This window comes from Microtus oregoni, unplaced genomic scaffold, assembly GCF_018167655.1.
Source record: "Microtus oregoni isolate MIOR12 unplaced genomic scaffold, Mior012 000021F_ref0000039, whole genome shotgun sequence".
NCBI lineage: Eukaryota > Metazoa > Chordata > Mammalia > Rodentia > Cricetidae > Microtus > Microtus oregoni.
The window spans coordinates 20,334,670-20,361,786 of NW_024543080.1; the positions used below are offsets into that span (position 1 = coordinate 20,334,670).

At 45.4% G+C, this 27,117-nt stretch overlaps 1 protein-coding gene across 1 annotated transcript in view; it reads right to left on the reverse strand.

The window, feature by feature from the left end:
- Window positions 1-4,298: 4,298 nt before the first annotated feature.
- Window positions 4,299-27,117, reverse strand: part of Pdgfra (platelet derived growth factor receptor alpha) — a 46,274-nt gene continuing 23,455 nt past the window's right edge. The window contains exons 10-23 of the mRNA XM_041671083.1: window positions 25,631-25,824; window positions 24,901-24,995; window positions 24,422-24,554; window positions 22,361-22,465; window positions 21,544-21,654; window positions 21,155-21,308; window positions 19,863-20,029; window positions 17,288-17,403; window positions 16,816-16,938; window positions 14,843-14,954; window positions 13,491-13,590; window positions 13,280-13,385; window positions 9,471-9,712; window positions 4,299-7,495 (exon numbers count right to left, since the gene is read on the reverse strand). Of these exons, the coding sequence (XP_041527017.1) occupies window positions 7,348-7,495; window positions 9,471-9,712; window positions 13,280-13,385; window positions 13,491-13,590; window positions 14,843-14,954; window positions 16,816-16,938; window positions 17,288-17,403; window positions 19,863-20,029; window positions 21,155-21,308; window positions 21,544-21,654; window positions 22,361-22,465; window positions 24,422-24,554; window positions 24,901-24,995; window positions 25,631-25,824 (1,906 nt within the window). The 3' untranslated portion in view covers window positions 4,299-7,347. The remainder of the gene's footprint in view (window positions 7,496-9,470; window positions 9,713-13,279; window positions 13,386-13,490; window positions 13,591-14,842; window positions 14,955-16,815; window positions 16,939-17,287; window positions 17,404-19,862; window positions 20,030-21,154; window positions 21,309-21,543; window positions 21,655-22,360; window positions 22,466-24,421; window positions 24,555-24,900; window positions 24,996-25,630; window positions 25,825-27,117) is intronic.

Genomic DNA, 27,117 nt, shown 5'->3' on the forward strand with positions numbered 1-27,117 from the left:
CAAGTTCCAGGAGAGTCAGGGCTATCCAGAGAAACAAAAAACAAAACAAATCAAAAATGTGAGGCGTGCACAAGGTGTTGCAGCACTGTTTGCAAGAGCCAAAAAACGGACCAATCGAGACATCCATCAACAGATGGACAGATAAAGAAAATGTGGCAGACACAAACAATAATATTTATGCAGCCAGAAAAACAATGAGAGCATGACATCGGAGAGGAAATGGATCCAACTGGAAATCATTATACCGCGTAAAATAAACCAGATCCAGAAAGACAAATACAAGGTTTCCATTCGTACACAGAACCAAGATTTTAAGTGATATACATTTTGAAGTATAAGGTATCAGAATATAAGTTCAATTATATTTCTAATAAGTAGAAACAAATAGTAACGGGGCGGGGGAAAGCATTCAAATACCATTCGCCAGATGTGATGGTATAGGCCTGTAATCACAGCACTTCGGAAGCTGAGGCAGAAAAACTGAGTTTGAGTTCAGCCTGAGCTACTTAGTGAGTTTTGGGCCGACCTAGGCAACATAGTGAGACCCTGACTCAAAAACAAGAGAAAAAAACTCATGAAAATGTAAAGTATTTGTAAGTAAACTAACAAAATATACAAAGATGCATTAAAACTTACAACATACAGTCTGCCCACTGGATCTCTGTGCTCTCCATATCCACAGATCTACAGATCTAACCAATCAATGGATAGAATACATTTGGAGAAAAAAAAAAGTCTAGAAACGTTCTAAAAGTAAAATGGATTTGTTGAGCAACACCCTGAATCCAGGTAAAGAAGCAACCCCGCGTCCCTTGCCCTGCCCCCAGATCTTTAGCATTGGTCGAGCATGGCTCCTCTTAGTCAGAGTAAGTTGTAGCTGTACTAAACATGCAAGGACTTCTATGTTGTCATTAATATTATCTAATAATAAAGTCTAACAGCTATTTACAAAGGGCTTGCATTGCAATGGGTACTATACATACACTAGCTATGACCTAAATTGTCCAGGAGGTCATGCATAAACTATGTGCAGATACTGCACTGCCTTTCACGAGGCAATGAACGGCGTAGACTTTGACATTTGCACGGGGGCCTGGGCTGATCTCCATGACTACTGAGGGGTGACTGCATTAAGAAATCCAAGCTGGCATGGTAGTGTACACCTTTAATCCCAGTACTGGGGAGGCAGAGGCAGATGGATCTCTGTGAGTTCAAGGCCAACCTGGAGAATAAATCAAATTCCAGGACAGTCAGGACTCTTACAGAGAAACCTTGACTGAAAAAAAAAAAGGAAGGAAGGAAGGAAGGGAGAGAGGGAGGGAGGGAGAGAAAGAAAGTGAAAAAAGTCCAGGCGTTGGGCTAAAAAGACGTCTCATCAGTTAAGAGTGTGTTCTGCTCTTGCAGAGGACCAACTTCAATTCCCGCCACACACATTGAACGGTTCCAAATGACCTCTAACCTCCCTCGGCTCCAGGAGCATTGAGCAGCTTACAATGGCTTCTAACCTCAGCTTCAGGTGATCCAAGATCTCTGACCTCTGCAGCTGCCTACACTCATGCACATACCTACACACATACACAAAACTAAATGCAGAAGTAACCCTTTCTCCAGAGAGAAATCCCAGTCTTTAGAAGGAGCTTGCAAACAAACCCATCCACCTCTGTCCTAGACAGACACGCTGTCCTTGTACCTCAAACAGATCTGTACTGGGCCTTGGAGAGGCACTATGGGCACAAGGTAGCAGTCCTATATTTTGTAATAATTGCTGAATCCAAGGGCCTGAACTAATGTCCAGCTCAGCAAGGTTGAAACCTACAGGAATGAGGTTGGAAAGAGATATGCAGGCTGCCATGGAATCTCAGCAAAGATAGGATCTGAAGGAGACAAAGTTACCCCAACCCAAGCTGCCCGCCCTCAGCACGTTGCTGGCTTGTATCTTCTGCGTACAGAAAACCTTCAGCTTCATCGAGAGCATTCTGTGAGTGGCACTCTATGTTCTCTTAGGCTTCTCATCACTCCGAGGAAGGTCCATGGCCTCCAACCACAATTTTCTGGCCTGCTCTTCTATGTGATATAAAGGTCCCCTCAGACCCTGAGATAACTAGAATGGCGTCTTCCAGCTGCGCCATTTAAGCTTACACATTTTCAAGATCATCTCCACAATGAGGAGTCTGTCCTATAATAAATATTCTTTAAGGGAATTAATTTTAAACATGGCTTCCTGGGGCTGGCCCATTGAATCAAGCACTCATGCATTTTCTCCACTTGGGAACCCATACCCAGCCTTTTGAAGCGGGGGGGAGGATGTGTAATCATCCCAGGCTCATGAAGGATGCATCCAGTCTGAAAATGGCTCTCTGTACACCTGTTTCCACCAGGAGCCCCATGGCAGAGCCAGCTAAACACAACAAGAAGTGTGACAGGATAGCCAGTCCAGATCCACAAAACCTTTCCTTTGTTTCAGAGAGCTTTGTCCTAGCCAGGCTCCAGCTTCAGGAGACCGACCAATCTACAACCAAGCTCCATACAGAAAAGCCTGGTTCTGATTCTGTTCCGAGCAGGCGGCGTGAAATGTGATGAAATTCAAAATAGACAGGATACACACACGCTCTAGAGGGAAGTCATTAATACCCATGAACAATGATCAAACCAAATGCCATCTGCCAGACGAATGTGGCAAACCTTTTAAAAATTCCAATTAGTCTATAAACCAGAATGGGGGCTGGGGCATTGCAGATATGTCCCCCTGCCACATGAGACCATGTGTCCTCCGCATCTCCATCACTTGGTATGTAAACTGCAGGGTGGATGATGGAAACATTACTGGTGCATGAATCTATTTGGGAAATTACATTCATTATTCTTGAGAACACAGGTGCTATTTATGTAACCAGGTGGGACAGGATGATATAAACTACTAATTAAGAACACGTATGTATTTCCACACACATTTTAATGTGGGATGAAACAATTGTCTCTACTATAAACAACGCTACCATGATGCTAGTGGATTTAGCCTTTATGTGTGTTTGGAGTTAAAGAAACATTTTCCTTGCTGTTATCCCGAGGGAAATCGCCTTACTTGCGATAGATTCTGATACAGAAGGCCATTTTCCTGAGTTGCTTTTCATGAAGCATACCGCTATTAAAATCACAATGCCCATTATTAGGATGAGCGCTTTTCAGGCTGGAAAGAAAGGCTCTGATTACAAACAGAATAGTTCTCCAGGCTGCACTTGCCCATTGCTTGTCTTTGAAAATACCAAAGAAGCCAGGCAAGCTCCTTCTGCATGCTGATGTTCTCCGTGCCTCTTGCTTTCTCCTTGACTCATCATACAAATGCTAGCGGGCTTCATATATTTGGAATTTCTAATCCTGGTGCTATCATTACTCGATTACATGGCTTTTAGAGAAGCCGTTCATCTTCAGGTACCTTGGTTTCTGCGTCTATGAGAAGTCTTTCCTGCCGCTGCCCATTGCAGGGATTTTTTTAAAGTTATTGTAAGATTCAAAAAAAATTAGAACTTTTTAACCCCCTAGTAAAAAAAAAATCAGTAGACCAGATAAAATACACAAACTGTCCATGTTGTGTCAAAGGATGGAATTGTGTACCTGTTGTTCAGTCAGAGATGTTTTATTCCCAGGAATCTGTCTCCTTCCTGGGCAGAGCCCAGACAAAGCTAACACCCAATCGACAGCCATGCTCTGAAAGATACAGGCTCGGATGGACAGGCTGGCTGAATTTGGGTAATAAGGAGTTATTTTAAAACAGGGGCCTGTTTTCCAATTATTAACATAATCATTTCATTAATGAATTGCACTAATTTATATGATGGGATGCCGGGAAACTGTGAAGGACATAAATCTGCATATAACTCTCACAGAAGATGCTTAAGCATAGCATAGATGATGGGGCATGGATGCAGGGTCATCCTTGTCACAAACATTGCACGTTCTGAAAGGTTACGGCAAAGACGCGGAGGCTGCTCGCGTGAGACGCTAGTTAGTATACGGCAGAGCTTGACTTCCCACTCAATAGTCCTGTGAACTTAAACTGCTTTACTACCTAGTCTGCTCAGAAAAATAAAAGGAAAAGAAGCCAGCCATCGTGCCTCATGGCTCTGATGCCAGCGGTTTCGGGGCTGACACAGGTGGACCACAAAGGTAAACACCAACCTAAACTCTGCAACAAAAGCCTGCCTCCACCAGGCTGAACTGTAGGAAGGGAAAGGAAGGGGGTTCTGATCAGACTGAGAGACAAAGCAAAAGGAGTGGACCCTCAGAACTTTAAATCATATATAATAAATCATTTATTGAAATATAAAGATCTCCATTTACACTGTTTAAAACGACACGAACAGGGGTATCTGGAAGCCATCTGGTGTCGGCAGAGCCTCCCGTGGAGCTCGCTGCTCTCACACATTCAACACACCACCATGTGGGGAGCATGTAAGTATTTTTCTCTTTATTCCTTCTAAAATATAAATTTTGGACATTCAAAAGTGCAACAGTTAATGTGCCTGTGGGGAATATCACAGTTAAAAAAAATATAAACAAAGGCAGTGATACAGCTTGTCATACACGTTTTGGCAGTATTCTCCAAGTCTACATAGCAATACATATATACATATTGATGTATAACATCATTTTATCTTACGTCCCTCTTCACAAATACAGGACCATTTTGTAAAGGTTGGCAGACCACATTTTAAGGACATCATTGATCATTTAAAAAGCCACAAATTGCGTTCCTTGGGCCAGCTTTGATTGTCATCATTAAAACAGAAAGCAAAAAAGATTGGTAAATTTTCTTCCAGGGACTCTGCAGGAGGCCACAAAGGAAATGAATCAGGGGGACACTCAAAACACTGCTTAAAAATAAAGACGTATTCCTGCCGAGTGTGGTGGTGCATGCCTGTAATCCCAGCCCTTGGGAGGCAGAGGCAAATGAATCTCTGAGAATTAATGACCAGCCTGGTCTACATAGTGAGTTCCAGGACAGCCAGAGCTACATAGAGAGACCCTGTCTCAAAAAAAAAAAAAAAAACAAAAACAAACGAATTCCCATTCAATCTCAGAGAAGAGAACAGCTAAGGACAGGGACTGTGCACCCAACCTCACGGTGTCATGCAAGGCCCAAAGCAACACCAGAGGAGAAAGAGCCAACAAACACAAGGCTGTACGAACAGGTGACAAACAGAACGCTTGAGCTGCAATTCTAGAAACACGAATGTGCTTCATGTCTAATTGGCTCGAAAGAAGCTAGTCAGGTTTTTGTTTTTTAATTGGCCAATCTGGCTCAGTCTTTGCACTTCCTGTGAAAAGGGAAAGTTGGGGTTTGCACGGAGATTGTCCCAGTAGGCAGGCAAGTACCTTGCCATTGCTTCCCTGGCTTCCAAAGCATCACCTGCTGGAAGGAGCACAGTGATTGCAGTAATCACAGCCCATGTTGCATTCATACAGAGTCAGCAATTAGGCACAGTGCAGAGAATGCCAATGAACTCACACTAGCCAGTTTGACAGTTTGGATGGTTACGACACCCACCTAACACCCCTCTGCCCCCCCAAGCAGGAAAACTTTTTCATCTTTTCCACCAAATACGGAGCCAACTGTACAAAGACCTGGCACACAGAGTTGCATCATCTGTGGGCATGCTTGGAGGTGGGCAAGCTCAGGTTCCCCACCCAGTGGGAAGTGGTACCCACATTGTCTAAAACTGGAAGATGTGCCCAAACCAAGATTTTGCTTTCTCAGCCTCAGCTAAGCTTGGGAACTTAAATTAAGAATGGGAATTGCTACACACGTGGCATCAAATGTTATTGACATGAAGCCAAGGGCTTAGCCTTCCTGCACAGTTGACTTCTAGTCCAGTTCCAAATTTCAAAATCCCCACCCATGGCAACCCTCTGTAACCCAAGCCAGTGATTCTGAACGCTGGTTGAGCAGAAGCACCAAGGAATTTATCAAAGTATATATAGGTTCCTGCTCCCCTCATACCCAGGAATTTTAGATCTCTGGGGTGAAAACCCAGGGCCAGGGACTACAGCTGCAGTTAATTGTGGGAACTAAAGAGCTAAGCCAATGCCCACACAACCTTCATTCCACAGCACCATTGTGGTTCCGGCTTCTCCAGCTCTTTCTCTTTAAGACAAGAGAGGACAGAAAATGAGGTGCTGCTGTCGAAGCCTCCTCAAAGGTCATAGATTTAAAAAGAAGGGATGGGTGGGATCCATCAAAGTTACCACCAGTCATAAAAGAAACTTCTACCCATCTGAGTCCTTTTGTGGACTGTCCAGTTCCACAAGGTCACAGCATGAGAAGTCATACTGGGCCCAGGCTTAAGCTTTTATACGGAGAACATTTAGGACGCGGGGGTTCCGCTTTGCCTGTTTCTAATCCCATTACTTCAGAGGTGATTAACTGCTTTTAGTGCCGTGGATTAGGGAGAACTCTACTTAGTACACAGTATCAAAGACTTCTGGATGACACTACTTATACTCGGCTCTCTAGTGCTTGCTAACTTTAATCCACTAAAGCTATTATATTTTACTGAGAAACATGTTACTTAATATAAATGTCAAAAACTGCCAAACTTGTCACCTACTTAGTAAGGGTATTTGTTTTAATTGTGCTTTCTCTGGTGGGAAATCATGTTATGGGTTACATATTTAGCGTTCCTATTAACAGTAGTAGTATTATAAGTAAAGATTACAATATACGGAGAAGTTCTAGGGCTCTTAAAAGACCCCAATCTATTACTCAAGGTCGGTTAGTTTTCATCTTTTGCCTCATTAACACTAACAAGACAGTAAAACAGGACGGTCCCAGTACCTTTTAAGGTTCAAAGTGGTTTTGCATGTACTTCATGAGAAAGTTCAACAGCAGCTGGTACCGGATTCCGAGAGGGAAGTACATGGCTGGATTGAGTGGTCTCTTCAGAAGTCCAGGGAGGAAAGTGAACACAAACCTAAACACATCCTTGCTTAGAGTTATTTACATAAGTACAACGCAGGAGCTGGGTTGCAGCACGGATTGCGTGTGTGGGAGTCTCACCAGTGCCCTGGAAACACAAAGCTCATCTTCTGTGGCCTGTTATTCCCTTGTCCATCCATCTCCAAACCTCACACACCGCTGAGATGCTACCGACGCATTGCAAGAGGCAACACGGACAAACTTCAGTCCAAGTGTCCCATTCACACTAGAGGCTCCCTGAGGCCTGTCGCTGGGACCTTCTCTTTCCACATCACCCAAGTCCTCTTCTCAATCTTTGCATTGCAACGAAGTGGTTTTCTTAAAGGGATCCCAAGGAGGCTCCAGGAGTAGAAGAAACCCCCCAAACCTGCCGGTTACAGGAAGCTGTCCTCCACCAGGTCTGACGAGTCTATGCCAATGTCGTCCATCATGTCGATGTCCTCGATGGTCTCGTCCTCTCTCTTGATGAAGGTGGAACTACTGGAGCCTGTCTCAATGGCACTCTCCTCTGACGTCTGCGAGCTGGTGGGATTGAAAAGCAAAGGCTAAAGTCATGGGCAGACTGACCACACACTCCACGGGCTGCACTTCCAGGGTGGCTGCCCAGGGCTAAGGGGACTCTTCGTACAAGGTCCTTTATTACCGAAATCTGTGCAGCCAAGCATGACAGGTCTGTCATTCGACCAGCCACTCATTACCCAGTGCTGCCCAGAGCCGAAACAAAACCAGGACACAGCCTTCTTCACAACTCAGCTCGCCTTCTTCCCTGCCACAGGTGTTTCGTGGAAGGTGCTGACAAGACAACAGCTCCTATTTTCCCTACACATCCTATCAGGAAGAGTAAGCAACCGCCAATCAAAAGACACTGGGAAAGGAAAAGGAACGAAACCAGCTGAACGGAGTTGAGTCACAGCAGCCACTGGCTGTCTCTGGAACCTCCTGAGGATGAGAATAGGGTTCCACATTTCCCTCACGCTCCTGCCATCTCCTGCTCGAGTCTGAAGACCCAGGAAAAGACAGAAGAAAACAAGGTTTTCTTTTCGCATCTATAAAATGACATGCTAGAAGCCTCACTGACATGGCTGCCTAAATAAGACGTGAATAAGAATGACATCAAGAGACACGTTACTGTGTGAGGGGAAAGCTCAGGTGGCCTCAAGCCTAGACAAAGAACTACAGAATGCTGAGACCAGAGAAATGGTCTTCCCTAGGGAGGAACACGCCAGTTGGTTATCCAACTGGTCAGCTCTGAAAACATACATATGTATACAGGCAGCATTACACAAACTGATCAGGCTGTATTTATATACTTAGGTGACTATTTCTACACACAATATGCAGACTGAACAGTCTGTATTTAGATGCCTAGGTGAATATAACTACCGCACACACATATACGCAATTATAATCTCAAAAAGTAAAAACATATAATAAATTTAAAAATATCTCTCTGAAACATAAATAAAACTAAAGATGCTTTAAAAAATGATGTGACAGGCTGGTGTTGGTGGCACACGCCTTTAATCCCAGCATTTGGGAGGCAGAGGCGGGCGGAGCTCTGTGAGTTCAAGACCAGCCTGGTCGATAGAGTGAGTTCCAGGACAGGAACCAAAACTACAGAGAAACCCTGTGTCGAAAAACAAAAAAAAACAACAACAACAAAAAAAAATGGAGTAACACTAATGCTTAACGATATACCTACTGAGGCAATTAACTATGATAATAATCTAATAACTATGAACATATAAAAAGCTCAATAAATATTAGCAGTCATTATTCTAACTGGTATCTGAATTTGAATAAAGAATGAGTATTAAATGAGACCTGAGGACAGTTGTTAGCTTTTTTTCTTCTTTCCTTCAGTACTGGGGGTTGAACCTGTGGCCCCAAGCATGGTTGAATATGAATCCTCTATCTCTCCAACTCCACCCTTCTTTAACAGGTAACTTTTTCATACATGGTCATGATATTCACCACGTGAGTGGTCTTATTCTTACGAAGTGCATGCCACTTCCTAAGGGAAGAGGTGAAGTGTCTTGGTGCTTCCTACTTAGCTCTGAGTAAGAAATAAATGTGTGTGTGCATGGGTACATGCATACCTGGGTGTGTGCATGTCTGTGTGTGTGTGTGTGTGTGTGTGTGTGTGTAAAATGGTGTATGTGACACCAAACTGGATAAAGGAAATGAGGCAACATGCTAGCTGCTGTCACCACTAGTTGGTAGGTGTCGTCTCACAGTATGCTTGTGTACTAAGCACTTTTTAAACTAAAGTTTTTAGGTATACAATCCCTAAGGTCACCAGCCTGCCAGAACACACTTGGGGGTAAAAAGACACTTCAGAATCATGTGGGGGGCATCTTCAAAACTTCATGGCCGGCTCTGGAACTCTGCACCGTGTTGCCAGAGCTCAGTTCACAACCCTTACGGCCTCACAGTCTCACAGGAGCCCTCCTTGCCAGGCTGGCACAGGAGAAGGTGGGAAGACACCCCCGGTTACCTGTGCCTGTTCCTCTTGCCCAGGTCTTCCTCCTCGGGAACAGGGTCGATGTCTGGCAGGGGGATGATGTAGCCACTGTCTGCACTCAGCCTCTGTTCGTCCAGACCACCTTCCCAGTCCTTCAGCTTGTCATCTTCATTCTTGTAAGTAACGCCACTGTACGCATGGTCAGAGTCCACGCGCATGCGGGCCACAGCCGGATGGTCGCTCTTTAGGAAGTCCAGGTGAATCTTTTCGTAACTCTGGAAGTATTTATTTTACACGTTTAGTCAAGTGTTACTGACTGTAAACTGTAAAATGAATGTAAACATTTAGAACATGTGATTTGCATGTGTGTGTTTCTACAAGAATAACTGAGGGGGACCATGTGTTAACTGTCACCAGAAATGTAGGACATGAAAGAGGAACAACCAGTGTGGCACAAGCCTCCTGATGAAACTTCAGAGACAAAGAACTTTCCCCTAGGTCTCTCGGCAACAGGGTGCCTCCCACCCCCACTCAGACGAACATGGAGACCCGTCACCGAGTCACTCCAAGGCTCACATGGAACACAGAGCATGAACAGAGGAGCTACTACTGAAAGCATTCTTCCCAGAATCCTCCCGAGGCCTCCATGCTGGGGAAGTCTGACTTTTGATATGAAAAATCCTGTTTTCCTCTTGGGGGGGCAGGTTTTTGGGGGGATATAAGATAACATAGTAGGTTTACATCTCTTTGCTGCTCTTTGTTTTCATTCATTCTTTTCCCTCAATGACCTCTTTTATGCTCCCTGTTCCCCTCTGACTGATTCCCCTCCTTTCCCCAGGTAAGTCTTTCTGCTTTTATAATATATATATATATATATATATATATATATATATATATATATATTCTCTCTACAATCCCCAAGATCTCTTCCCCTCTTCTCACCATCCCCTTTCTGGTTCCTGACCTACATACACCATGCACATGCATGCACACACATGTGGGCTGGACAGGTGGCTCAGTATTTAAAAGCATTTGTTGCTCTTACAGGACCCAAGCTCAGTTCCCAGTACCCACATTAGATGGCTCACAACCTCCTACAATTTCAGCTCCAGGGATTTCCATACCCTCTTCTGGCCTCCATAGACACCTACACACATGTAGTATAAGATAAGCAGGCATATACACATATACATTACTAAAAATTTTTAAATAAATATGCATATACATACACATGTATATTATATGTATATGTGCATAATTTTACAAGTTAGTTTCTACATATAGAAGACACATTGTACTTGTCTTTCTGAGCTTTTTTATTTCACTTAATGTAATGATTTCCAATTCCAAACATTTTCCCGAAAATGTCATGATTTCTTCCTTTTGAAAATGCCACATGACCAGAAGCACTCTACAGATTCAACACAATTCCAATATCAAAATTCCAATACCATTTCTTACAGAACTAGAAAAAAATCCTAAAAATCGTATGAAAGAACAAAAGACCCCAAATACTCAAAGCAATCTATTGTTTAAAAAAAAGCAATGTTGAAGGTATTATAATACCCGACTCATAATACATGACCTTAAATTATACTACAGCGCCATAGTAAACAAACAAACCAACAGAAACAGGACAAGACTGAACAAAAAAGACTTGCAGACCACCAGAGCAGAATAGAGGACCCAGCAGTAAACACACAGACGTAGCCACCCACTGTTTGACAAAGTTGGTAAAAACGTACACTGCAGAAAAGACAGCCTGTTTAACAAGTGGGAAACTAGAAGAATGTGGGTCTAGACCAAGCTCTCACAGAACTGAGTTCAAAATGAATCAACGACCTGAATGTCAGGCTTGAAACTTTGATACTGCTATGAGAAAGCACTTCAAGATATAGACATAGATTAAGAATTTTCTGAGCCAGACTCCAAAAACACAGGAAATATCAAGAATTGACAAATGGGCCTGGGCCTGTGGTGCAGCACTCAGACAGAGATAGGAGGATGCCTGTGAGTTCAAGGTCAGCCTGGTCTACATAGTGAGTTCCAAGCCAACCAGGGCTACATAGTGAGACCTGTCTCATACGCACACACACACACACAAATTGACAAATGGGATTAAATGAAATATAAAAGTGTTTGTGCACGGCTGGGGTGGTGTGACACCTAACTTTAACCCCACACTCAGGAATCAGAGGCAAGCAGATCTTTGTGAGAGTGGAGTCAACTAGGCCAAAGAGCTCCAACCAGGGTTACACAGGGAGACCTTGTTTAAAACAATAAGTAAACAGCCAGGAAGAAAAGAAGGGAGGGAGGGAGGAAGAGAGGGAGGAAGAAAGGGAGGGAGGGAGAAAGGGAGAGAGAGAGGAAGGGAGGGAGAGAAGAAGCTTTTGGGCAGCAAAGAAAAACCACCACAGAAGTGAAGGAAAAACCTAAAAAGCTCTGCCAAATGCACATCAGCCAATGGATTAGCATGTGGGATACATAAAGAACTGCAAAAGTTAAACACCCCCATCATCCAATCAATAAATGGAATAAAAAACTGAATATTTAGCTTTTGAAAGAAAAAATACAAATAGCCAATACATACTTGGAAAAGTATTCAATATCTTTAGCCACCGGAGCAAAGTAAAGCCACTCAGCCAAAGTGGCTATTCTCAAGAAAGTAAGCGAAAACTAATACTGACAAGTTGTATTGATGGGAAGACTGAGAAACCCTGTCTCAAAAAACACAGAGACAACAAACAAACAAAAAACCCTAAAAGTAAGTTGGGCACGGTGACTCACATCTTTAATCCCAGCCCTGGAGAGGCAGAAGCTGTGGATATCTGTGAGTTTGAGGCCAGGCTGGCCTACATAGTGACTTCCAAAACAGTCAGAGCTACGTCTCAAAAGCTAGTTCTAAAGACCCTGTCCCAAAAAACAAAAAAAATAAATAAATAAATAAACGTACCATATGACCTAGCTATATCCCTCTGGCAAGCATAAATCAACACACCACAGAGCTTCTTGCCATCCATGTAGAGCATGGGCCATCCACAAAAAAACAGAAATGGAAAACCCTACTTTCAACAGTAGGTTCTTCCCCTTCCCACCAACGGAGAAGCTTCTGCTGGCCTAGGTAAATTATCCCCACCTGCTCCTAGCCTCATTTAACACGAGGAACATCACGTGCTAAAGCAATCAAGACTGACATACTGAACTTTCAGCTCATGTGATGGGAGGCCCCAGGGCCAACTACTGATGCTGCCTCTCTGAAGGAAAGGGACTACTTCATCTGACTCATCTGAGATGACTTTCATCACACTCGAGTGCATGGGCTTCCCTTCTGACCGCCTCAGCAGAAAATCGCCGCATTCATCGGCAGCTCCTGCGCAGGTCCGTGAAATTACATTTGTTTCTTTGAACCATGCTTTCTGTGCTACAGAAAACCAGCTGGAGTCACGGAGAACAGCTGGGATTGTCCCTTCCCATCAGCTGGTAAAAGCCAGCCTCAAATGAATTTAAGTACATCCAAGTGAGCAATTTAATGGCCTCAGATGTCCTCAGAGTTCTGACTGCGCTGGAGCTTCAGACACTCAAATGTCTGGAGGATGAAGTACCTACCGGTGTCGAGCATGTAGGACGAAAGAGAGCCCTATGGGAAGGGGTGGGAGAGGGGCCTTCATTCATCATTGCTACCAAGCTCCTGTAGAGCACTCCCCAAAGCCATGGCCACAGGATCGCACAATCTGTGTCCTCTTTTGAAAGCACCCCTTTCGAACAGTGTTGAAGAGGCCTGCTTGCTCGCATAACTGCCCGCTCTTTCTCTCCTCCCGCTGCTGTCACAGGCTCAGACTGACCTTTTTATATTGTCCAGGCAGCAGATTCTCCACGATCTCGCTCAGGTGGTAGAAGGAGGGCCTCTTCTCAGGCTCGCTGTTCCAGCACTGCACCATAATCTCGTAGCTGCAAAGGCAGAGCTCAGGGTGAGCGTGGGAGGACGAGTAGATACCGGCCGCCCCACAGACCCTGGAGCATGGGCACTGGCCCATGGGTGGGGAGGGGGCTTACACTTCGCTGGTGGCGTGGTCAGGTTTGGCCATCCGGTATCCACTCTTGATCTTATTGTAGAAAGTAGAATCAACCATCATGCCAGGGTAGGGTGTGCCACCTAAGTCAAAAAAAAAAAAAAAAACTGGATGAAGACGGGCTTCTGCTTGTACCACACACCTTTAATCCTGAAGCCCTGATGTCCTGATTCTGTCAAAGACCTTGTAGGGTTACATCTCCTTGACTATAGAGGCTGCTCAAACTTGATATAGGAGTCTTGGTTGATCAGGTTCAAGCATCTTGGGCAAAAAATATACAACTTTAGAAAAAAAATCACTAACGAATTTAATAGTATTTCTAACTACTAGATCTACATGCACCCTCAAAAGGTGAGGAGGTGTTCTGAGCCACTGAAGATAAGAATGTCATTTCCTTTCTTTTCGTTATTTATTTGTTTTGACACAGGGTTTCTCTATGTAACAGCCCTGACTGTCCTGGAACTCACTCTGTAAATGAGGCTGGCCTCAAACTCCTAGAGATCGGCTTGCCTGTCTCCTGAGTACTGGGATTAAAGGTGTGCCCCCACCGTGCCCAGCATAAAAGTGCCATTTTCACCACAAGTGTTCAAATAATTACAGCCAAATTCAAAGTTGGCACCTGAAATGTTTTAATAATCCACTGTTTTTAGGGAGTACAAGGCTTCAGGAAAGGCGGTGTGGGGAGGAATAGCAGCTCACTGAGCACACAGGCAAGGCTGGGCCAAGTCTGACTTCCTCTCTGAAGCTTCTGCTCCGAGACTCCTTTCTTCTTCCTCTGAACCCATGTTAGAGCTTACAGGGTTTACCTCCAACTGTGTAATCCAAAGGTCACAGTCATCCTTCCTCACTCAATTACAACCTCCCCTGGCAGCAGGCACCAGCTTTGCCCAGGCCCTGGTGACAGGTGATCAAACATTAAGGAGGTTCAGATCCTCAAGATGGGGGCTTCACCCCCTTCCTTTCCACGTCACCTCTCACCTGGGCCTCATTCATCATCAAGTAAAGGAAATTACCAGTGATCTATCTAAGCCCAGAGTCCAAAATGAAAAGGCAGATGTCACTGGAAGCCCTTCCCATGGGGCAAATCACACTTACACAACCCAGGAGTGAAAAAAGGGCAGTGGTTAGGGGGAGGAAACATCCCCCAAAGATTCCTCTGACTCTGCTCAGCCTCCACCAGACACTGTAAGTCTGGTGAAGTCTTGCCGAGTGAAGCAGCTGCAATATGATTGGCTGACAATGCACATGTCATCCTGGATGCTGGCACCCTGGACCTGGGACGGACACATAGCCCTTCAGAATGAGCCAAAGTAAACAGAGAGGTCAAGCCCATACCAAGGGAGAAGATTTCCCAGAGCAGAATGCCATAAGACCAGACGTCACTCAGCGTGGTATAGAGGTTGTCGAAGATGCTCTCAGGAGCCATCCACTTCACAGGCAGGAAAGTCTGTAAAGATGGAGAGAGGAAATTATCCCACAGACTACACTCTGATGTCTGCAGACGTACAAACGGAAAGGGGGTCCTCCCTGGGCTGTGAAGAATGCATTGAAGAACTTGCCTGCATTGTGTCTCCCATGTGTTTACTGTTCACCGCAACTAGGTATGTTGTGCATGTATGCGTATCTGTGTTCATGTGTATGCATGTGCTTGTTGCATGCACGTGTGTGTGTACGTGCATGCATGAGTGTACATGTGGAGACCAAAGACCTACACTGCTCTTCCTCAGGAAACAATCCACCTATGTTTTTTTCTTCTTTTTTGCCCTTCTCTGAGAAAGATCTCTCACTGGCCTGGGATTGCAGGGATCTGTGTCTGCCTCCCCAGCACTGGGATTCCACACACCAACCATGATGTCTGGTTTTTACATGAGTTCTGGAGGTCAAACTCAGATACCCATGCTTCCACAGGAAGAACTTCTCTGAGTCATCTCCCTATATCCACCGTATAGATTCTTAATAAATAACAAATAAGGAATGGTCCATGCCCCTTCTCATCTCTTCTGAAGGAATAATATACAAAAAACATTTAACTTTCAATCTACCAATGAAGTATAACCTTTTACCACACTGGTCACCCTGTTTTCAGATAACCCTAGGAACAAAACTAAAAGCAGATACAGTGACCTGTAAACCACTAACAACTTCCAAACTGTAAGAAATAAGTGGTTATTTTCCACCACCAATAGACACTGAGATGTGTCTCTTTTGCAAAGCTGGTCCAAACTTCAGATGAAATATTAAATCCAGAGAGATACATACTGCAGCATCCCTCAGGCTAGCAGCCCTATGTCTCCCCCTTCCCCCAGATTACTAAGAACACAGCAGCAGACTTTCATAGCCTTAAGTGAGAAATCATTTTCACTCAAGTTTAGTAAGTTGTTCAAGGTGCCTGGGAAGAGCCACGGCTAGGGTCATGGGCATAAGTCATGAGTCCGAGACAGGGACAGCAGCCACTTCCTGCCTACGCAGGTGCTGTGGCCCTGTGAGCTGTCTTACACCAGTGGGAGAGAGTGACACGCAGTCATACCTCTAGTGGCAGATGTGTCTGTCCTAAGCTGACAGGTTGAAGGGATGGGGATAATGGAACTTTCCTTAAAGAAACTGAACCATTAACTCCAGCAGTCTGAAGGCTCTAAAGCTTAAATCCGCCTGTTGGGAATCTGATAAGAACTCACACACTGGAGGTCTCCCTGGAAATGCACGCTTGTATGTTCACGAACATACTTGACTTATTGTGAGTTAACTTGTACTGAGTGTGTCTAATTGTTTGTTTGTTTTTAAATTTACATGTATGTGTGTTTTGCCTTCAATGTCTGCACACCACATGCATGCCTAGAGCACATGGAAACCAAAAGAGGGGGGGCATCAGATCCCCAGACCTCCAGTTACAGGCAGTTGTGAGCTGTTGTGTGAGGGCTGGGAATTGAACCCAGATCCTTCTGGAAGAAGCCAGGGCTCTTCTTAACCAATGAGCCATCTCTCCAGCCTTTGCTGGGTGCTTCTATATGTCTAGTGCTGTCTGTAGAACTTTACATGAATTTACTTAAATTATTCCGTGGCAGCAATTTAGGAAATAGGTGATCCTCAGAGAAACTAAGGCATGAGGTAGACAACACACTTGCCCAAACACCAGCCCTGCTATCAAGGGGAACTGACACCAGGCTGTCTGTTAAGCCTAAGTTTTCCCTACTGAGACCTCTGGGGCCAACTTATGAACCGTGAGAACCTATTTTAGAAACATGACTCCTGAACACACAATTCCAAGAGTAAAGGGGCGGGGATAAGCAGTGACGGTGGAGGGGACGTACGCTGCCTTTTGACACGTAGTTGGAATCATGCATGATGTCTCTGGCCAGGCCAAAGTCGCAGATCTTCACAATTTTCCCTTGTGCCAGAAGGACATTGCGGGCAGCCAGGTCCCGGTGGACGCACTACATGGGAAAGAAAGAAACCACTTCAGAATGACCCAGCTGAGGCCAGATAGCAGCACTCCTGCGAGATTGGCCACGCCGTGGTGGCAACCCGAAGGGTGCCTTGGCAGGAAGAACTTGCCCTCCCTCTCCATCCTGACTCCTCCTGAGGGACAAAGGGTACAGGAGAAAGGCAGACACCCAGTGAGGTCAGACTCCCAGCCAGTTCGGGGAGGCAACAGAGAGGTAGGTGAACTGAGAAGCCATGGTTACTGCTACTCTTAAGATCTTCCTCCTGGCATTGCTTTCCATGTCCCCTTGCTCTGAATCTATGGCTGGGTCTGAAGAGGTCTCTGTGCCTTGAACTTACATTTTTGGAAGCCAAAAATTCCATTCCTCGGGCAACTTGATAGGTGAAGCTCAATAAATCCAGCAAAGTCAGACCCTCGGAGTCATCATCCGAAAGGAGGTTTTTGACTTCTGAGTCTGTGGAAAAGGAGTCAAATGTATTGGTGTTGGCTAAGAGCATGGGGATCCCCCAGTACCCTGGCAACCCCTGGTTTGGCAGACCACAGAAGTGTGTCCAAAGATCTCCTCCTACAGCATTTTCTCATAGTTTCCAGACTTCACGGGATACAGAAACTATGCAATGGAGGCTGAGGGTGTGGCTCAGTGGTAGAGACTGTGCCCAGCATGCATGAAGCACGCATCGCAACCTCTAGCACTATAAAAATAGAAAAGAGAAATAATAGTCCTTTCTTCCCAAAGAAATATACACAGGTTGAGAATGCCTGACCCAAAATCCTGACTCTAAAATGCTCCAAACATCTAAAACTTCTTTAGCACCAAGTGATGGCAAAAGTAGAAATTCTCCTGCCAGACTTCATGTGACAGCTCACAGTCAAAACACACGCACACTAAAGAAATATTGTATAAAATTACTGTCAGTATGTGTCTGAGGTGTGCATGAAACAGATATGAATTTCTGTTTAGATTTGGCTCCCACCCCCAAGATATCTCATTATGTATATGCAAATATTCCAAAATCCAAAAAAAAAAATTCAAAATACACTCAGTTCTAAGCGTTTCAGATAAGAGACATCCAGCCTGCATTCACAAACACATACCTGGTGGAGGGGTGGGTGTTTATATGCATAGTGATTAATCAAACCAAACTCCTCCACGGATTCTCACATCCGAATTTTCATTTGCCCTTGAGTTTCGTTTTCCACCTGGTCACAATCCCCTCAGCCACCCTGGAAACTCACACACACACACACACACAGATACACACACACACACACACTTACACACGCACACACACACACTCACACACACTCACACACACACTCACACACACACAGATACACACACACACTTACACACGCACACACACACACTCACACACACACTCACACACACACACAGATACACACACTCACACACACACACACTCACACTGAAATTGTCCATGGCAAATTTGAGGTTTGCTTTGTTTCCTTGTTGCTTTGTGTGTAGTTTGCCAGTTGAATCAACGAACCAAACAGACCAGGCAGCCATCCTAAAGGACGGTGCCCATGACCAGGAGTGGACACTTCCCCCCCATTCATCCCATCTGGAAGGGCCCCAAGAGCATTCGAGGAAGGGCAGCCTGGGCCAGCAGTGCTCAGGCCTTAACGATTTTCAGGTCGCTGATGAATGGCTCCAGCCATTCATATGTTTCCTAGCCAGCTATGGGAAGGCCAGAAAACCGTGGTCTGCCTGCCAGCAGGACCCAGGCCGAGCATGACTCAGGCCCAGCAGCTCTGCCTGGGAAGCGATGTAAACTATTTTTAACCATATGGGAGGGAAAGGAAGCGCTGCTTCCAGTATGTCTCATCGGGTAAACGTTAAGAAGCGTTTGGAAGTTCACCCATTTGGCAAAGCGAAGGGAACGGAGCTGCAGATATGGAAAATATCATTGCACAATGGCTTTTACAAAGCAAGCAGATTTTTTTTAATGGATTATGCCTTTTGCTTAAGAACCCTGAAGGTATTCAGAGCACATTAGAGGTTTTTTTTTCCTCTCCAAAACAATCTCCATGGCAGCTGAACAGTTTGGCAACAGCTGATGAAGGGCTCAAACCCCCAAAAGCAGGATCACAAGAAAAGGTCAGGCTCATCTGGATCCTGCCTACTTCAAGTGTGTGGTTAAGCCAGAGGCCTGGAGTGGCCACCCCAGAGCAGGCGTGAGGTGGTCCATCTGGCGTGGCATCACCACGTGGCACCCTGGAGTTGACAAATGAATTCATCCCCGCCACATACGCTTCTGTTTCCAAAGCAGAAGGGCCTGCTTTCAAACAAAAGTCAACAGAAACGCTCGCCAGAAAGTGTACCCTCAAACCGGCTGCTTTGGAGTTATGATCACCAATTGCATGTTAGGAAAATAAAAGTAAGGATGATCGTGCACCCAGAGAAAACCATGAGGAAACATTGTAAGATGCCCAGTTTTCAGTTTGCCTATAGGGAAAACAGCACCAATTCTCACCACTTTCATTTTAACAAAAGACATGTTAACAAGAAAAGACCATTATAGCAGAATAAATTATTTATTTAAAGCAACTACATTTAAAGTTTGAGAAATTGATTACATTATATCTGTCTTCTTTATCTGTACTTATACAATATTATATACTCTTTTTTGTTTTCATGCCGGAGAATGAACTGTGTACACACCAGGCAAGCAATCTACCATCGAGCTACACCACTAACCCCTGTCTTTATTCTTTTTACTCACAGACCACAAATCTACAAAAGACATCTAGGCCCCGCCGAGCAGGCCTGCACTTAGGGAATCACACAGTCTGGCAGATGTACCTACCCCTCAGCCCAGTTTCCCTTCCTCTGAGCATCGCATCAAACCACAGAAAGATCATATTTGCTAGAATGAGCGCATGCACTTTTACCTAGCATAGACTTCTTCTTATAGGAGGCTGGCCGATCATACAGCGATCTCTGGATGTCGGAGTATTTGGAGACTTCCTTCCTTTCGAGCATGGGGACGTACTGAGTGGTGTCGGCTTGTTTCATGTCCATGTAGTCACCATTGTTTTCAAAAGATAAAATCACGTAACTATATATATATAAAAAAAAAAAAGACAAAGACGTTTCACACGTGTGGCCTCTAATTTGGTCACTAAGTAGACAGCATGCTAATTTGGGTACCTACAGTGTGTCATTTCCTGAGGGAGGTGTCAGGGTGTCAGGGATAAGCATAAACAGTCCCCATGTGCGTACTATACATGGGGTGGCCCAGGCAGACAGATGACATTAATCAGTCATAACACATGGGTCTTCTCAAACCCAGGCATGCTGGGAAGGGAGGATGATGTTGATGACATGGAAGAAATATGCCCATCTGGGAGGAGGCCAGCATTTTTCTAACTAGTCTGTAAAATCAATACCGTCTACATCGAAGGGAAACACTATAGGGTCAGCGGGGCCCCGCAAATGGTGGCTGCTATGATTCTTCTTCATGGTTTACTTCTCTGTGCTCAGTCCTCAGAAGTAGCAGAGACATCCCCAAAAGCTACAGGGAAGTGGAGGGCTACACTCCCATAAACACAATAGGCTCTGAGTCTGGTACACTGGAGAGTTGAAAAGCCCATGGCCATAAGGGCAGTTCACCATCGTCCTCTGTCGGCTCAGTAGACACGCAGCCATGTGGCTCAGACAGACGGGCCCTGGGACTCCATAGACTGGGCACCCATTTGAAGCCCATTAAGTAATTTAATAACAAGAGAGGTCCTTGGACTGTCTGATCTCACAGAACCTCGCATACGTTGTCTTTACAGCCACTTGGAAGCTTTAACAGTAGAGACAAGTGAGCATCGCTGGCCCAGGTCCAGCAAGGAGCAACTGCTTGAGCCTGGAGATCCTCCAACAGCTCCTCGCAAAACACAAATCTAGACATCCCTGGCCAGAGCTGCATTGACGTGTCCTGAGGAATCACATACAAAGAAGAGAATCCCAGTCCCCACTGCCACGCACACCTATCAGTACAGCCTTCCCATGGAACGACCTAGTCAAACACCTGCAGCTGTATATCCAAGCACACGGGCATGAATGGCTAGGCAGGCTCCAAGCCTCGTGGCCTCTGGGGCTGTCCTAGAATCTGCAGGACTGGAATCTGTGGCGACAGGCTTTTTACCATTTACAGTGCTGTGACGAGGACACAGTAGGCTCCCTTCATACTTACCTCCTTGTACTGTCATCGGCAGGATTCAGTCCAAAGATGTCCAGCTCTTTCTTTGGCTTCTCTGGGTGACGGCTCATGAAGCTATCTCTATTCTTATGCAGATAGTTGACCAAATCCCCATAGAAGCAGTACTCGGTGATGATGTAAATGGGGCCTATGGGGACCAAATGCAGCCAGGTATAAAGATGGGCAACGAAAAGAAGCAGTAATACTCAGAACCAAGGAACTTTCCAGAAGTCAAGGCAACCATCAGACTCCCCTTATGAGCTTTATATACTCATGAAGCATGTTTGGGGGGCCAGAGAGAGGAATGTGTGCCCGAGCCTGGTTCAAAGTTCCACGACCCTAAGTGTTCCCAGCACACCCTCACTGCAGGTCAGAAGGCCTACCTGACTTGGTGCAGGCTCCCAGCAAGTTCACAATGTTCAAATGTGGTCCCAAGTGGGTCATTATCTTCAGCTCAGACATGAGAGCCTGCTTTTCGCTGGATCTCGCTGTGGCTGTTGAAGTCAATGAGATTTCACTTCAACCGAACTACTTACTCCTGGCTCTCAGACAAACACTATAAAACTGCTATTCAATAATATTTATTCACCAAGAGTCAAAGAAGGGTACTAGAAGGTCTCCTTAGTCTAGACCCTGATGTGTGTGTGTGTGCATGCATATGTGTGTCTATACATATGTGTGTGTGTGCCCTTGTCTATACAAAGATACATGGAGGCCGGAGGTTGACATCAGGATATCTTCTTCAACTATTTCCTCATCTCATATTTTGAGACAGGGTCTCTCGCTGAATTGAATGCTTGCCAGGTTGGCTAACTAGCTGGCCTGTGAGCTTTCAGGATCCACCTATCTCCTGCCTCCCCACAGTGCTGGCTTACAGAGCACTCTACCACTTCTGGCTCCCTATACAGATGCTGAGGGACCGGAATCCAGGTCCTCGGATTTGCATAGAAAGCACTTTACCCATTGAGCCAGCGCTGTAGTCCCTAGACTTTAAGATTTAAAAAGAAAAGTCACTAGAAATAAGAATATCTTATTCTTAACAAAGAAATAAAAGCAAAAGAAGCCTAACTGAAAGAGAGAAAACAAAAACCTACATCCACATAAAACTTTGAATCTGAAGAATCACAATATAATATTAAATTTACTATCAAGTCACTTAATATCTGCATGTTCAAGACATCCCTGGGAAGACCCACTTACGTTTAAGCATCTTGACGGCGACCTTCATAACAGGCTGGGACCGGCTTAATCCATAGGCTGTGCCTTCAACCACTTTCCCAAATGCACCAGATCCCAAGATCCGACCTGTGGGCAAACAGAGCCATCAAACGCCAGCTCCAGGCTCCTCCACTTTACTGGCAGAGGCCAGCGCACAGGGGGGTACAGCTGGGTGGGTGTTTTTCCTGTACTGAGTAAGCCTAATTATTCCTCCAAGTCGTCATGTCCAAAAAAAGAACTGAACCCACAGGGAAGAAAATTAGTGTAATTGCTTTTGTCAAATAACATTTGCAATGGGAAGGAAAACACAGACGGGAGAGGAAAGCTCAGCCGTCCCTGGTGTGAACATGGGCTCCCGCCAGGCCCTGGGCTCCTGTGCACTCGCCTCCATGGCTTCCACCCAAACCCCCTGGTTCTCTATCCTTCTGTTTCTGCAGACAGAGGTGACCTTCGCATTAACAAATCCTTAACTACTGGAAATCTTCAGTATGCCAAACGCCACTGATTCTGAGGAATGCACGAGGGAGAACTTGGGCTAGTATTTTTTTGTCATGAAGGAAGGTCCCTAGACCAGAGGCTGCAAGTGCCAGCATAGTCTTTCTTCGTGTGGTCAAAATATAAAAATCAAAGCTGTTGTCTCCACCCTTAAAGAGGCCATGGTCTGGCGGGTGGCGGGGATTGGGGAGAGGCATTTTCAGGAAACCAGTCTGACCATGGACAGCCCAGGCAGCAAAAGACATCAAGAGTGGTTCTGCCCTCTCTTTTGGTCTGTGCCTCTGGCATTCAGGCCTGGAAAGGTGCCCTTTCTCCAACAAGTTGTACTTGCCCAAGAGGAAAAGAACAAAGAGATGGGCAGGAGAGGTTTTGTCTGTCCCCACCCCATAATGCTATTACCTCTTAATGTCTCTAAGCTCTGCATCCCTTTTGGGGAAAATATAATGAAGCCTAGGTGTAGGTGAGGCAGCCTCGCTGCTGACCATGTGAGAGACTGTAAGATCTGAGCTCCACTATAGTTGGGAATGAGACACAATAATAAAAAACTGCATTTGAATTGGGCGAGCCCCTTGATTGTCACATAACCTGTAGGTCTAACTTCCTTTTGCCTCGGTCTGGTTTTTATTCATCTAGAATGTGATTAAAAAAAAATTCTTTGGTACTTCGTTTTTTGGTTCCAATCCAGGACTGAAATCTTTGAAATGTATGACAAACCGTCTTGATTTTTATGTTTGCTTTAAAGTGCGTGCATGCGTGTGTGTGTGTGTGTGTAGATAAGAGGGGGTTGTTTTGGGTTTTTGAGACAGGATCTCATGTAGCTCAGGCTGGTTTCAAACTCACTACATAGCTAAGGATGACCTTGAACTCGCAATCCTCCTGCCTCGCAGTCATGAACCACGACAGCAGCAGGCACTTTCACATCCTACATTGCAGCGATATGAAAAAGAACTTATGATTCCTTGGAATGGAGCTCAGCTCACTGAGTCACATCGCTTCTCGGATAGTCCTTTCTAGTCACAGAAATTTGTTTTATTTTTCATCGTGATATCTTTGCCAAGCCAAAATCATTCCAACACACAATTAAGAGTTTCTTTCCTTCTGATATTTTGATAGTGGGTCTCATGTAGCCCAGGCTGGCTTGAAACCCACTGTGTAGCTCAGATGATTCTGAACCCGTGAATTTTCTGCCTCCAGCTCCCTCTAGGTATACATTACCATGCCCAGTTAATTCCGCCCTTTTTCAGTTCTGGGGATAGAATCTGACTATCTATCACATAGACTAGATAGCTTTCAACCTTGACTTCCCCTTCTCAGGCCTAATGAGCTCATGCTCAAGATGGCTATGTAGCCCAGGCTAGCCTGGAACTCACAGTCCTCCTTCTTCAGCCTCCCCAAAGCTGAGGTGAAGAGAGTGAACCACCACACCCAGGCCTGTAAGCAAATTTCCTACCAGGCAGGGTTCAAGTCCCTAATCTCCCCAGGCTTATAACCAGCAAAGCTGGGTAGGTGACACTGGGGTCCCTGGAGGTGGCCCTCACAGGAACTTACCAAGCACTAGCCCATCCCTCGGGAATTCCCATCTGGAGTCGTAAGGCAGCTGCATCGGATCCACGTAAATATACTCATGTCCGTCAGGGCTGATAGACTCAATGACTCTCCAGCGAATCTCATAGCGTGGCTTCTGTAATGACCAGGGTAGGTAACTGGTGAGTTGGCAGTCTGGAGGCACCAAGCCTCACTGCAGAACCAAAGGGACTGGACCCAGGAAGGTCAAGCATGGTTCCCCACACATGTGCCTACCACCACCACCACGCAGGTATCTACCACCAAGCAGGTATATACATACATCTAACATAGTTCACCACACATGCATGTAACATGGTCGTCCATCACACATGTATCTAAGACAGTGTCTCCCACACATGTATCTAACATGGCCACCATACATGTAATTACCAAAAGCGCCTTCACTGAACCAAACACTGAAAGAGGCAGCTGTTGCTGTTCTAATGGCTCCGAAGACTCACCTGCTTCCAGATGACAACCAGGACAATGAGAGAGACGATGACAATCACCAACAGCACCAGCACCGCTGCCGCCACCGTGAGCTCGGAACGCAGGGCTGGGGGGCAAGAGAGAGACGCGGTAGAGAATTTCCTCAGTTACTCAGGGGCAGAGAGTAGAAAGGAAGGGGTTGAGACTCCAATACCACCTCTCAAACTCGTGTACTCCTGAATGAAATGTGATTCTTCCCTAGGACAAAAACACTTTTTCCAAAGATCCTCCAAGGAGCCCCTTTTGGACAGTTTGAATAGAGACAACGAAGACTGGGTAAATTGGGAGCGACTTCATTGGCAGAAACAGCCACCTCATAAGCTTCATGGTGAAGTGGATTTAACCATGGCATTGTGCCTTTTGTTCCTATCTTTGGGCTCCCTTCCTTCATTTGTTTCTTTGGAAGATTCAACCCAACTCCGCTGCTCTAAGAAACAAAAAATTGTTCTTCCTCATTTTGCATCCCGACACCAATAGAGAGGCTTAGTAGCTATGCTGTGTTTGACAAACAAAAATGTCCACAGCCGCTGCAGATGCAGCTCAACGCAAATGAGAGGGCCTGCCAGCCAGCCGGGGCCTTAGTGTAGACAGGTCTTGGGACCTTCATTACTATGTGACCCCTGTCTGGGATTCCACATCCCACCTGAGGAAGACAGGGCTTGGCTGGTGATCTGGAGATATCCTGCCTACTGAGAAACTCACTGGGAGCCACCAGCTTCAGCTCTCGGTTCCCAGTGCCAAGGTCATTCTTTGCCAGGCATCGAACCGCGATGGTCTCTTCCACTTTGGCAAAGGACACTCGCCCCTCCACAGTACTCCTGCCTCGGCGGTGGAACTCTGTGATGATGTTTGATACATTGCTGGCCAAACTTGTCCAGGAAGTGTCATTATTGCATCTAGAGAGAACATGGCACAAGTGGAGATCTCATTACCATGGGTCACAAAGACCAGGGACCCCTTTCACATTTCTGAGCGGCACACATTTGGGCGTGGCCAACAGGTTTGTTTTCTTTAAAGTTTATTTGCACCTGCTCAAGAGGAGCAATGTCACACAGATAACTAAATTTGCGAAGGGGCAGATAAATTCAACAAAATACAACTAACAATCCGAAATCTTGAACCTGTGAGAAAACTCTAAAAATAACATCAAAAACATTTAATAATCCCAGTTCCTAGCTCATTCAAAAACACCCTCCTGAACACTCCTGCATTGCTGGTGGGAGTGCAAGCTGGTATAGTCCCTTTGGACTGGGTATATATCCAAAGAATGCTCAATCATACCACAAGGGCATGTGTTCAACTATGTTCATAGCAGCTTTGTTTGTCATAACCAGAACTTGGAAAAAACCTAAATGCCCCCCATGGATGAAGGGATGAGGAAAGTATGGTACATTTACACAATGGAGTACTACACAGCAGAAAAAAATAATGACATCTTGAAATTTTCAGGCAAACGGATGGAGCTAGAAAACATTATTTTGAGTGAGGTAACCCAGACACAGAAAATTATCATATGTACTCACTCATAAGTTGTTTTTAAACATAAATCAAAGAAAATCAGCCTACAAATCACAATTCCAGAGAACCTAGACAACAATGAGGATCTAATCTACATGGGAAGTAAAAAAAGACAAGATCTCCTGAGTAAATTGGGAGTATGGGGACCTTGGGAGAGGGTTGAAGTGGAGGGGAGAGATAGGGAGAGGAGCAGAGAAAAATGAAGAGCTCAATAAAAATCAATTTAAAAAAACCACCCTCCCTTCTCATCACCAGCCCTAGCTTCTAAGGGGTCCCTAGGGCTGCAGTGATCCTCTGGATTAAGTTATTCAACTAGTGATTCCAGCACCCTGATCGCCCCACAGCCCTGGGTAAGGTGGGAGCAAAAACCTCAGCCTTCCACAAAGGTGAACCAAAAGCATTCTGAACACAGCTAGTTGCCAAGGGGTTAAGTGTGAACACACAGTTCGTGGGCCCACATAAGAAGGCAGAGGAGGACTGGACAGAGAGCTCAGCACTGAAGAGCTCATACTACTCTCATAGAGGACCCACAGTCTGTTCCCGGCACCCACTGCTGGCACTTCTGTTCCTATGCTAGTCTAGCCACTAAAACCAAGTTGACCAAATCAGAAATGCGAGCTGACCAGGGGTGGTAGCGCACACCTAGGATCCCAAACCTTGGGAGGGAAAAG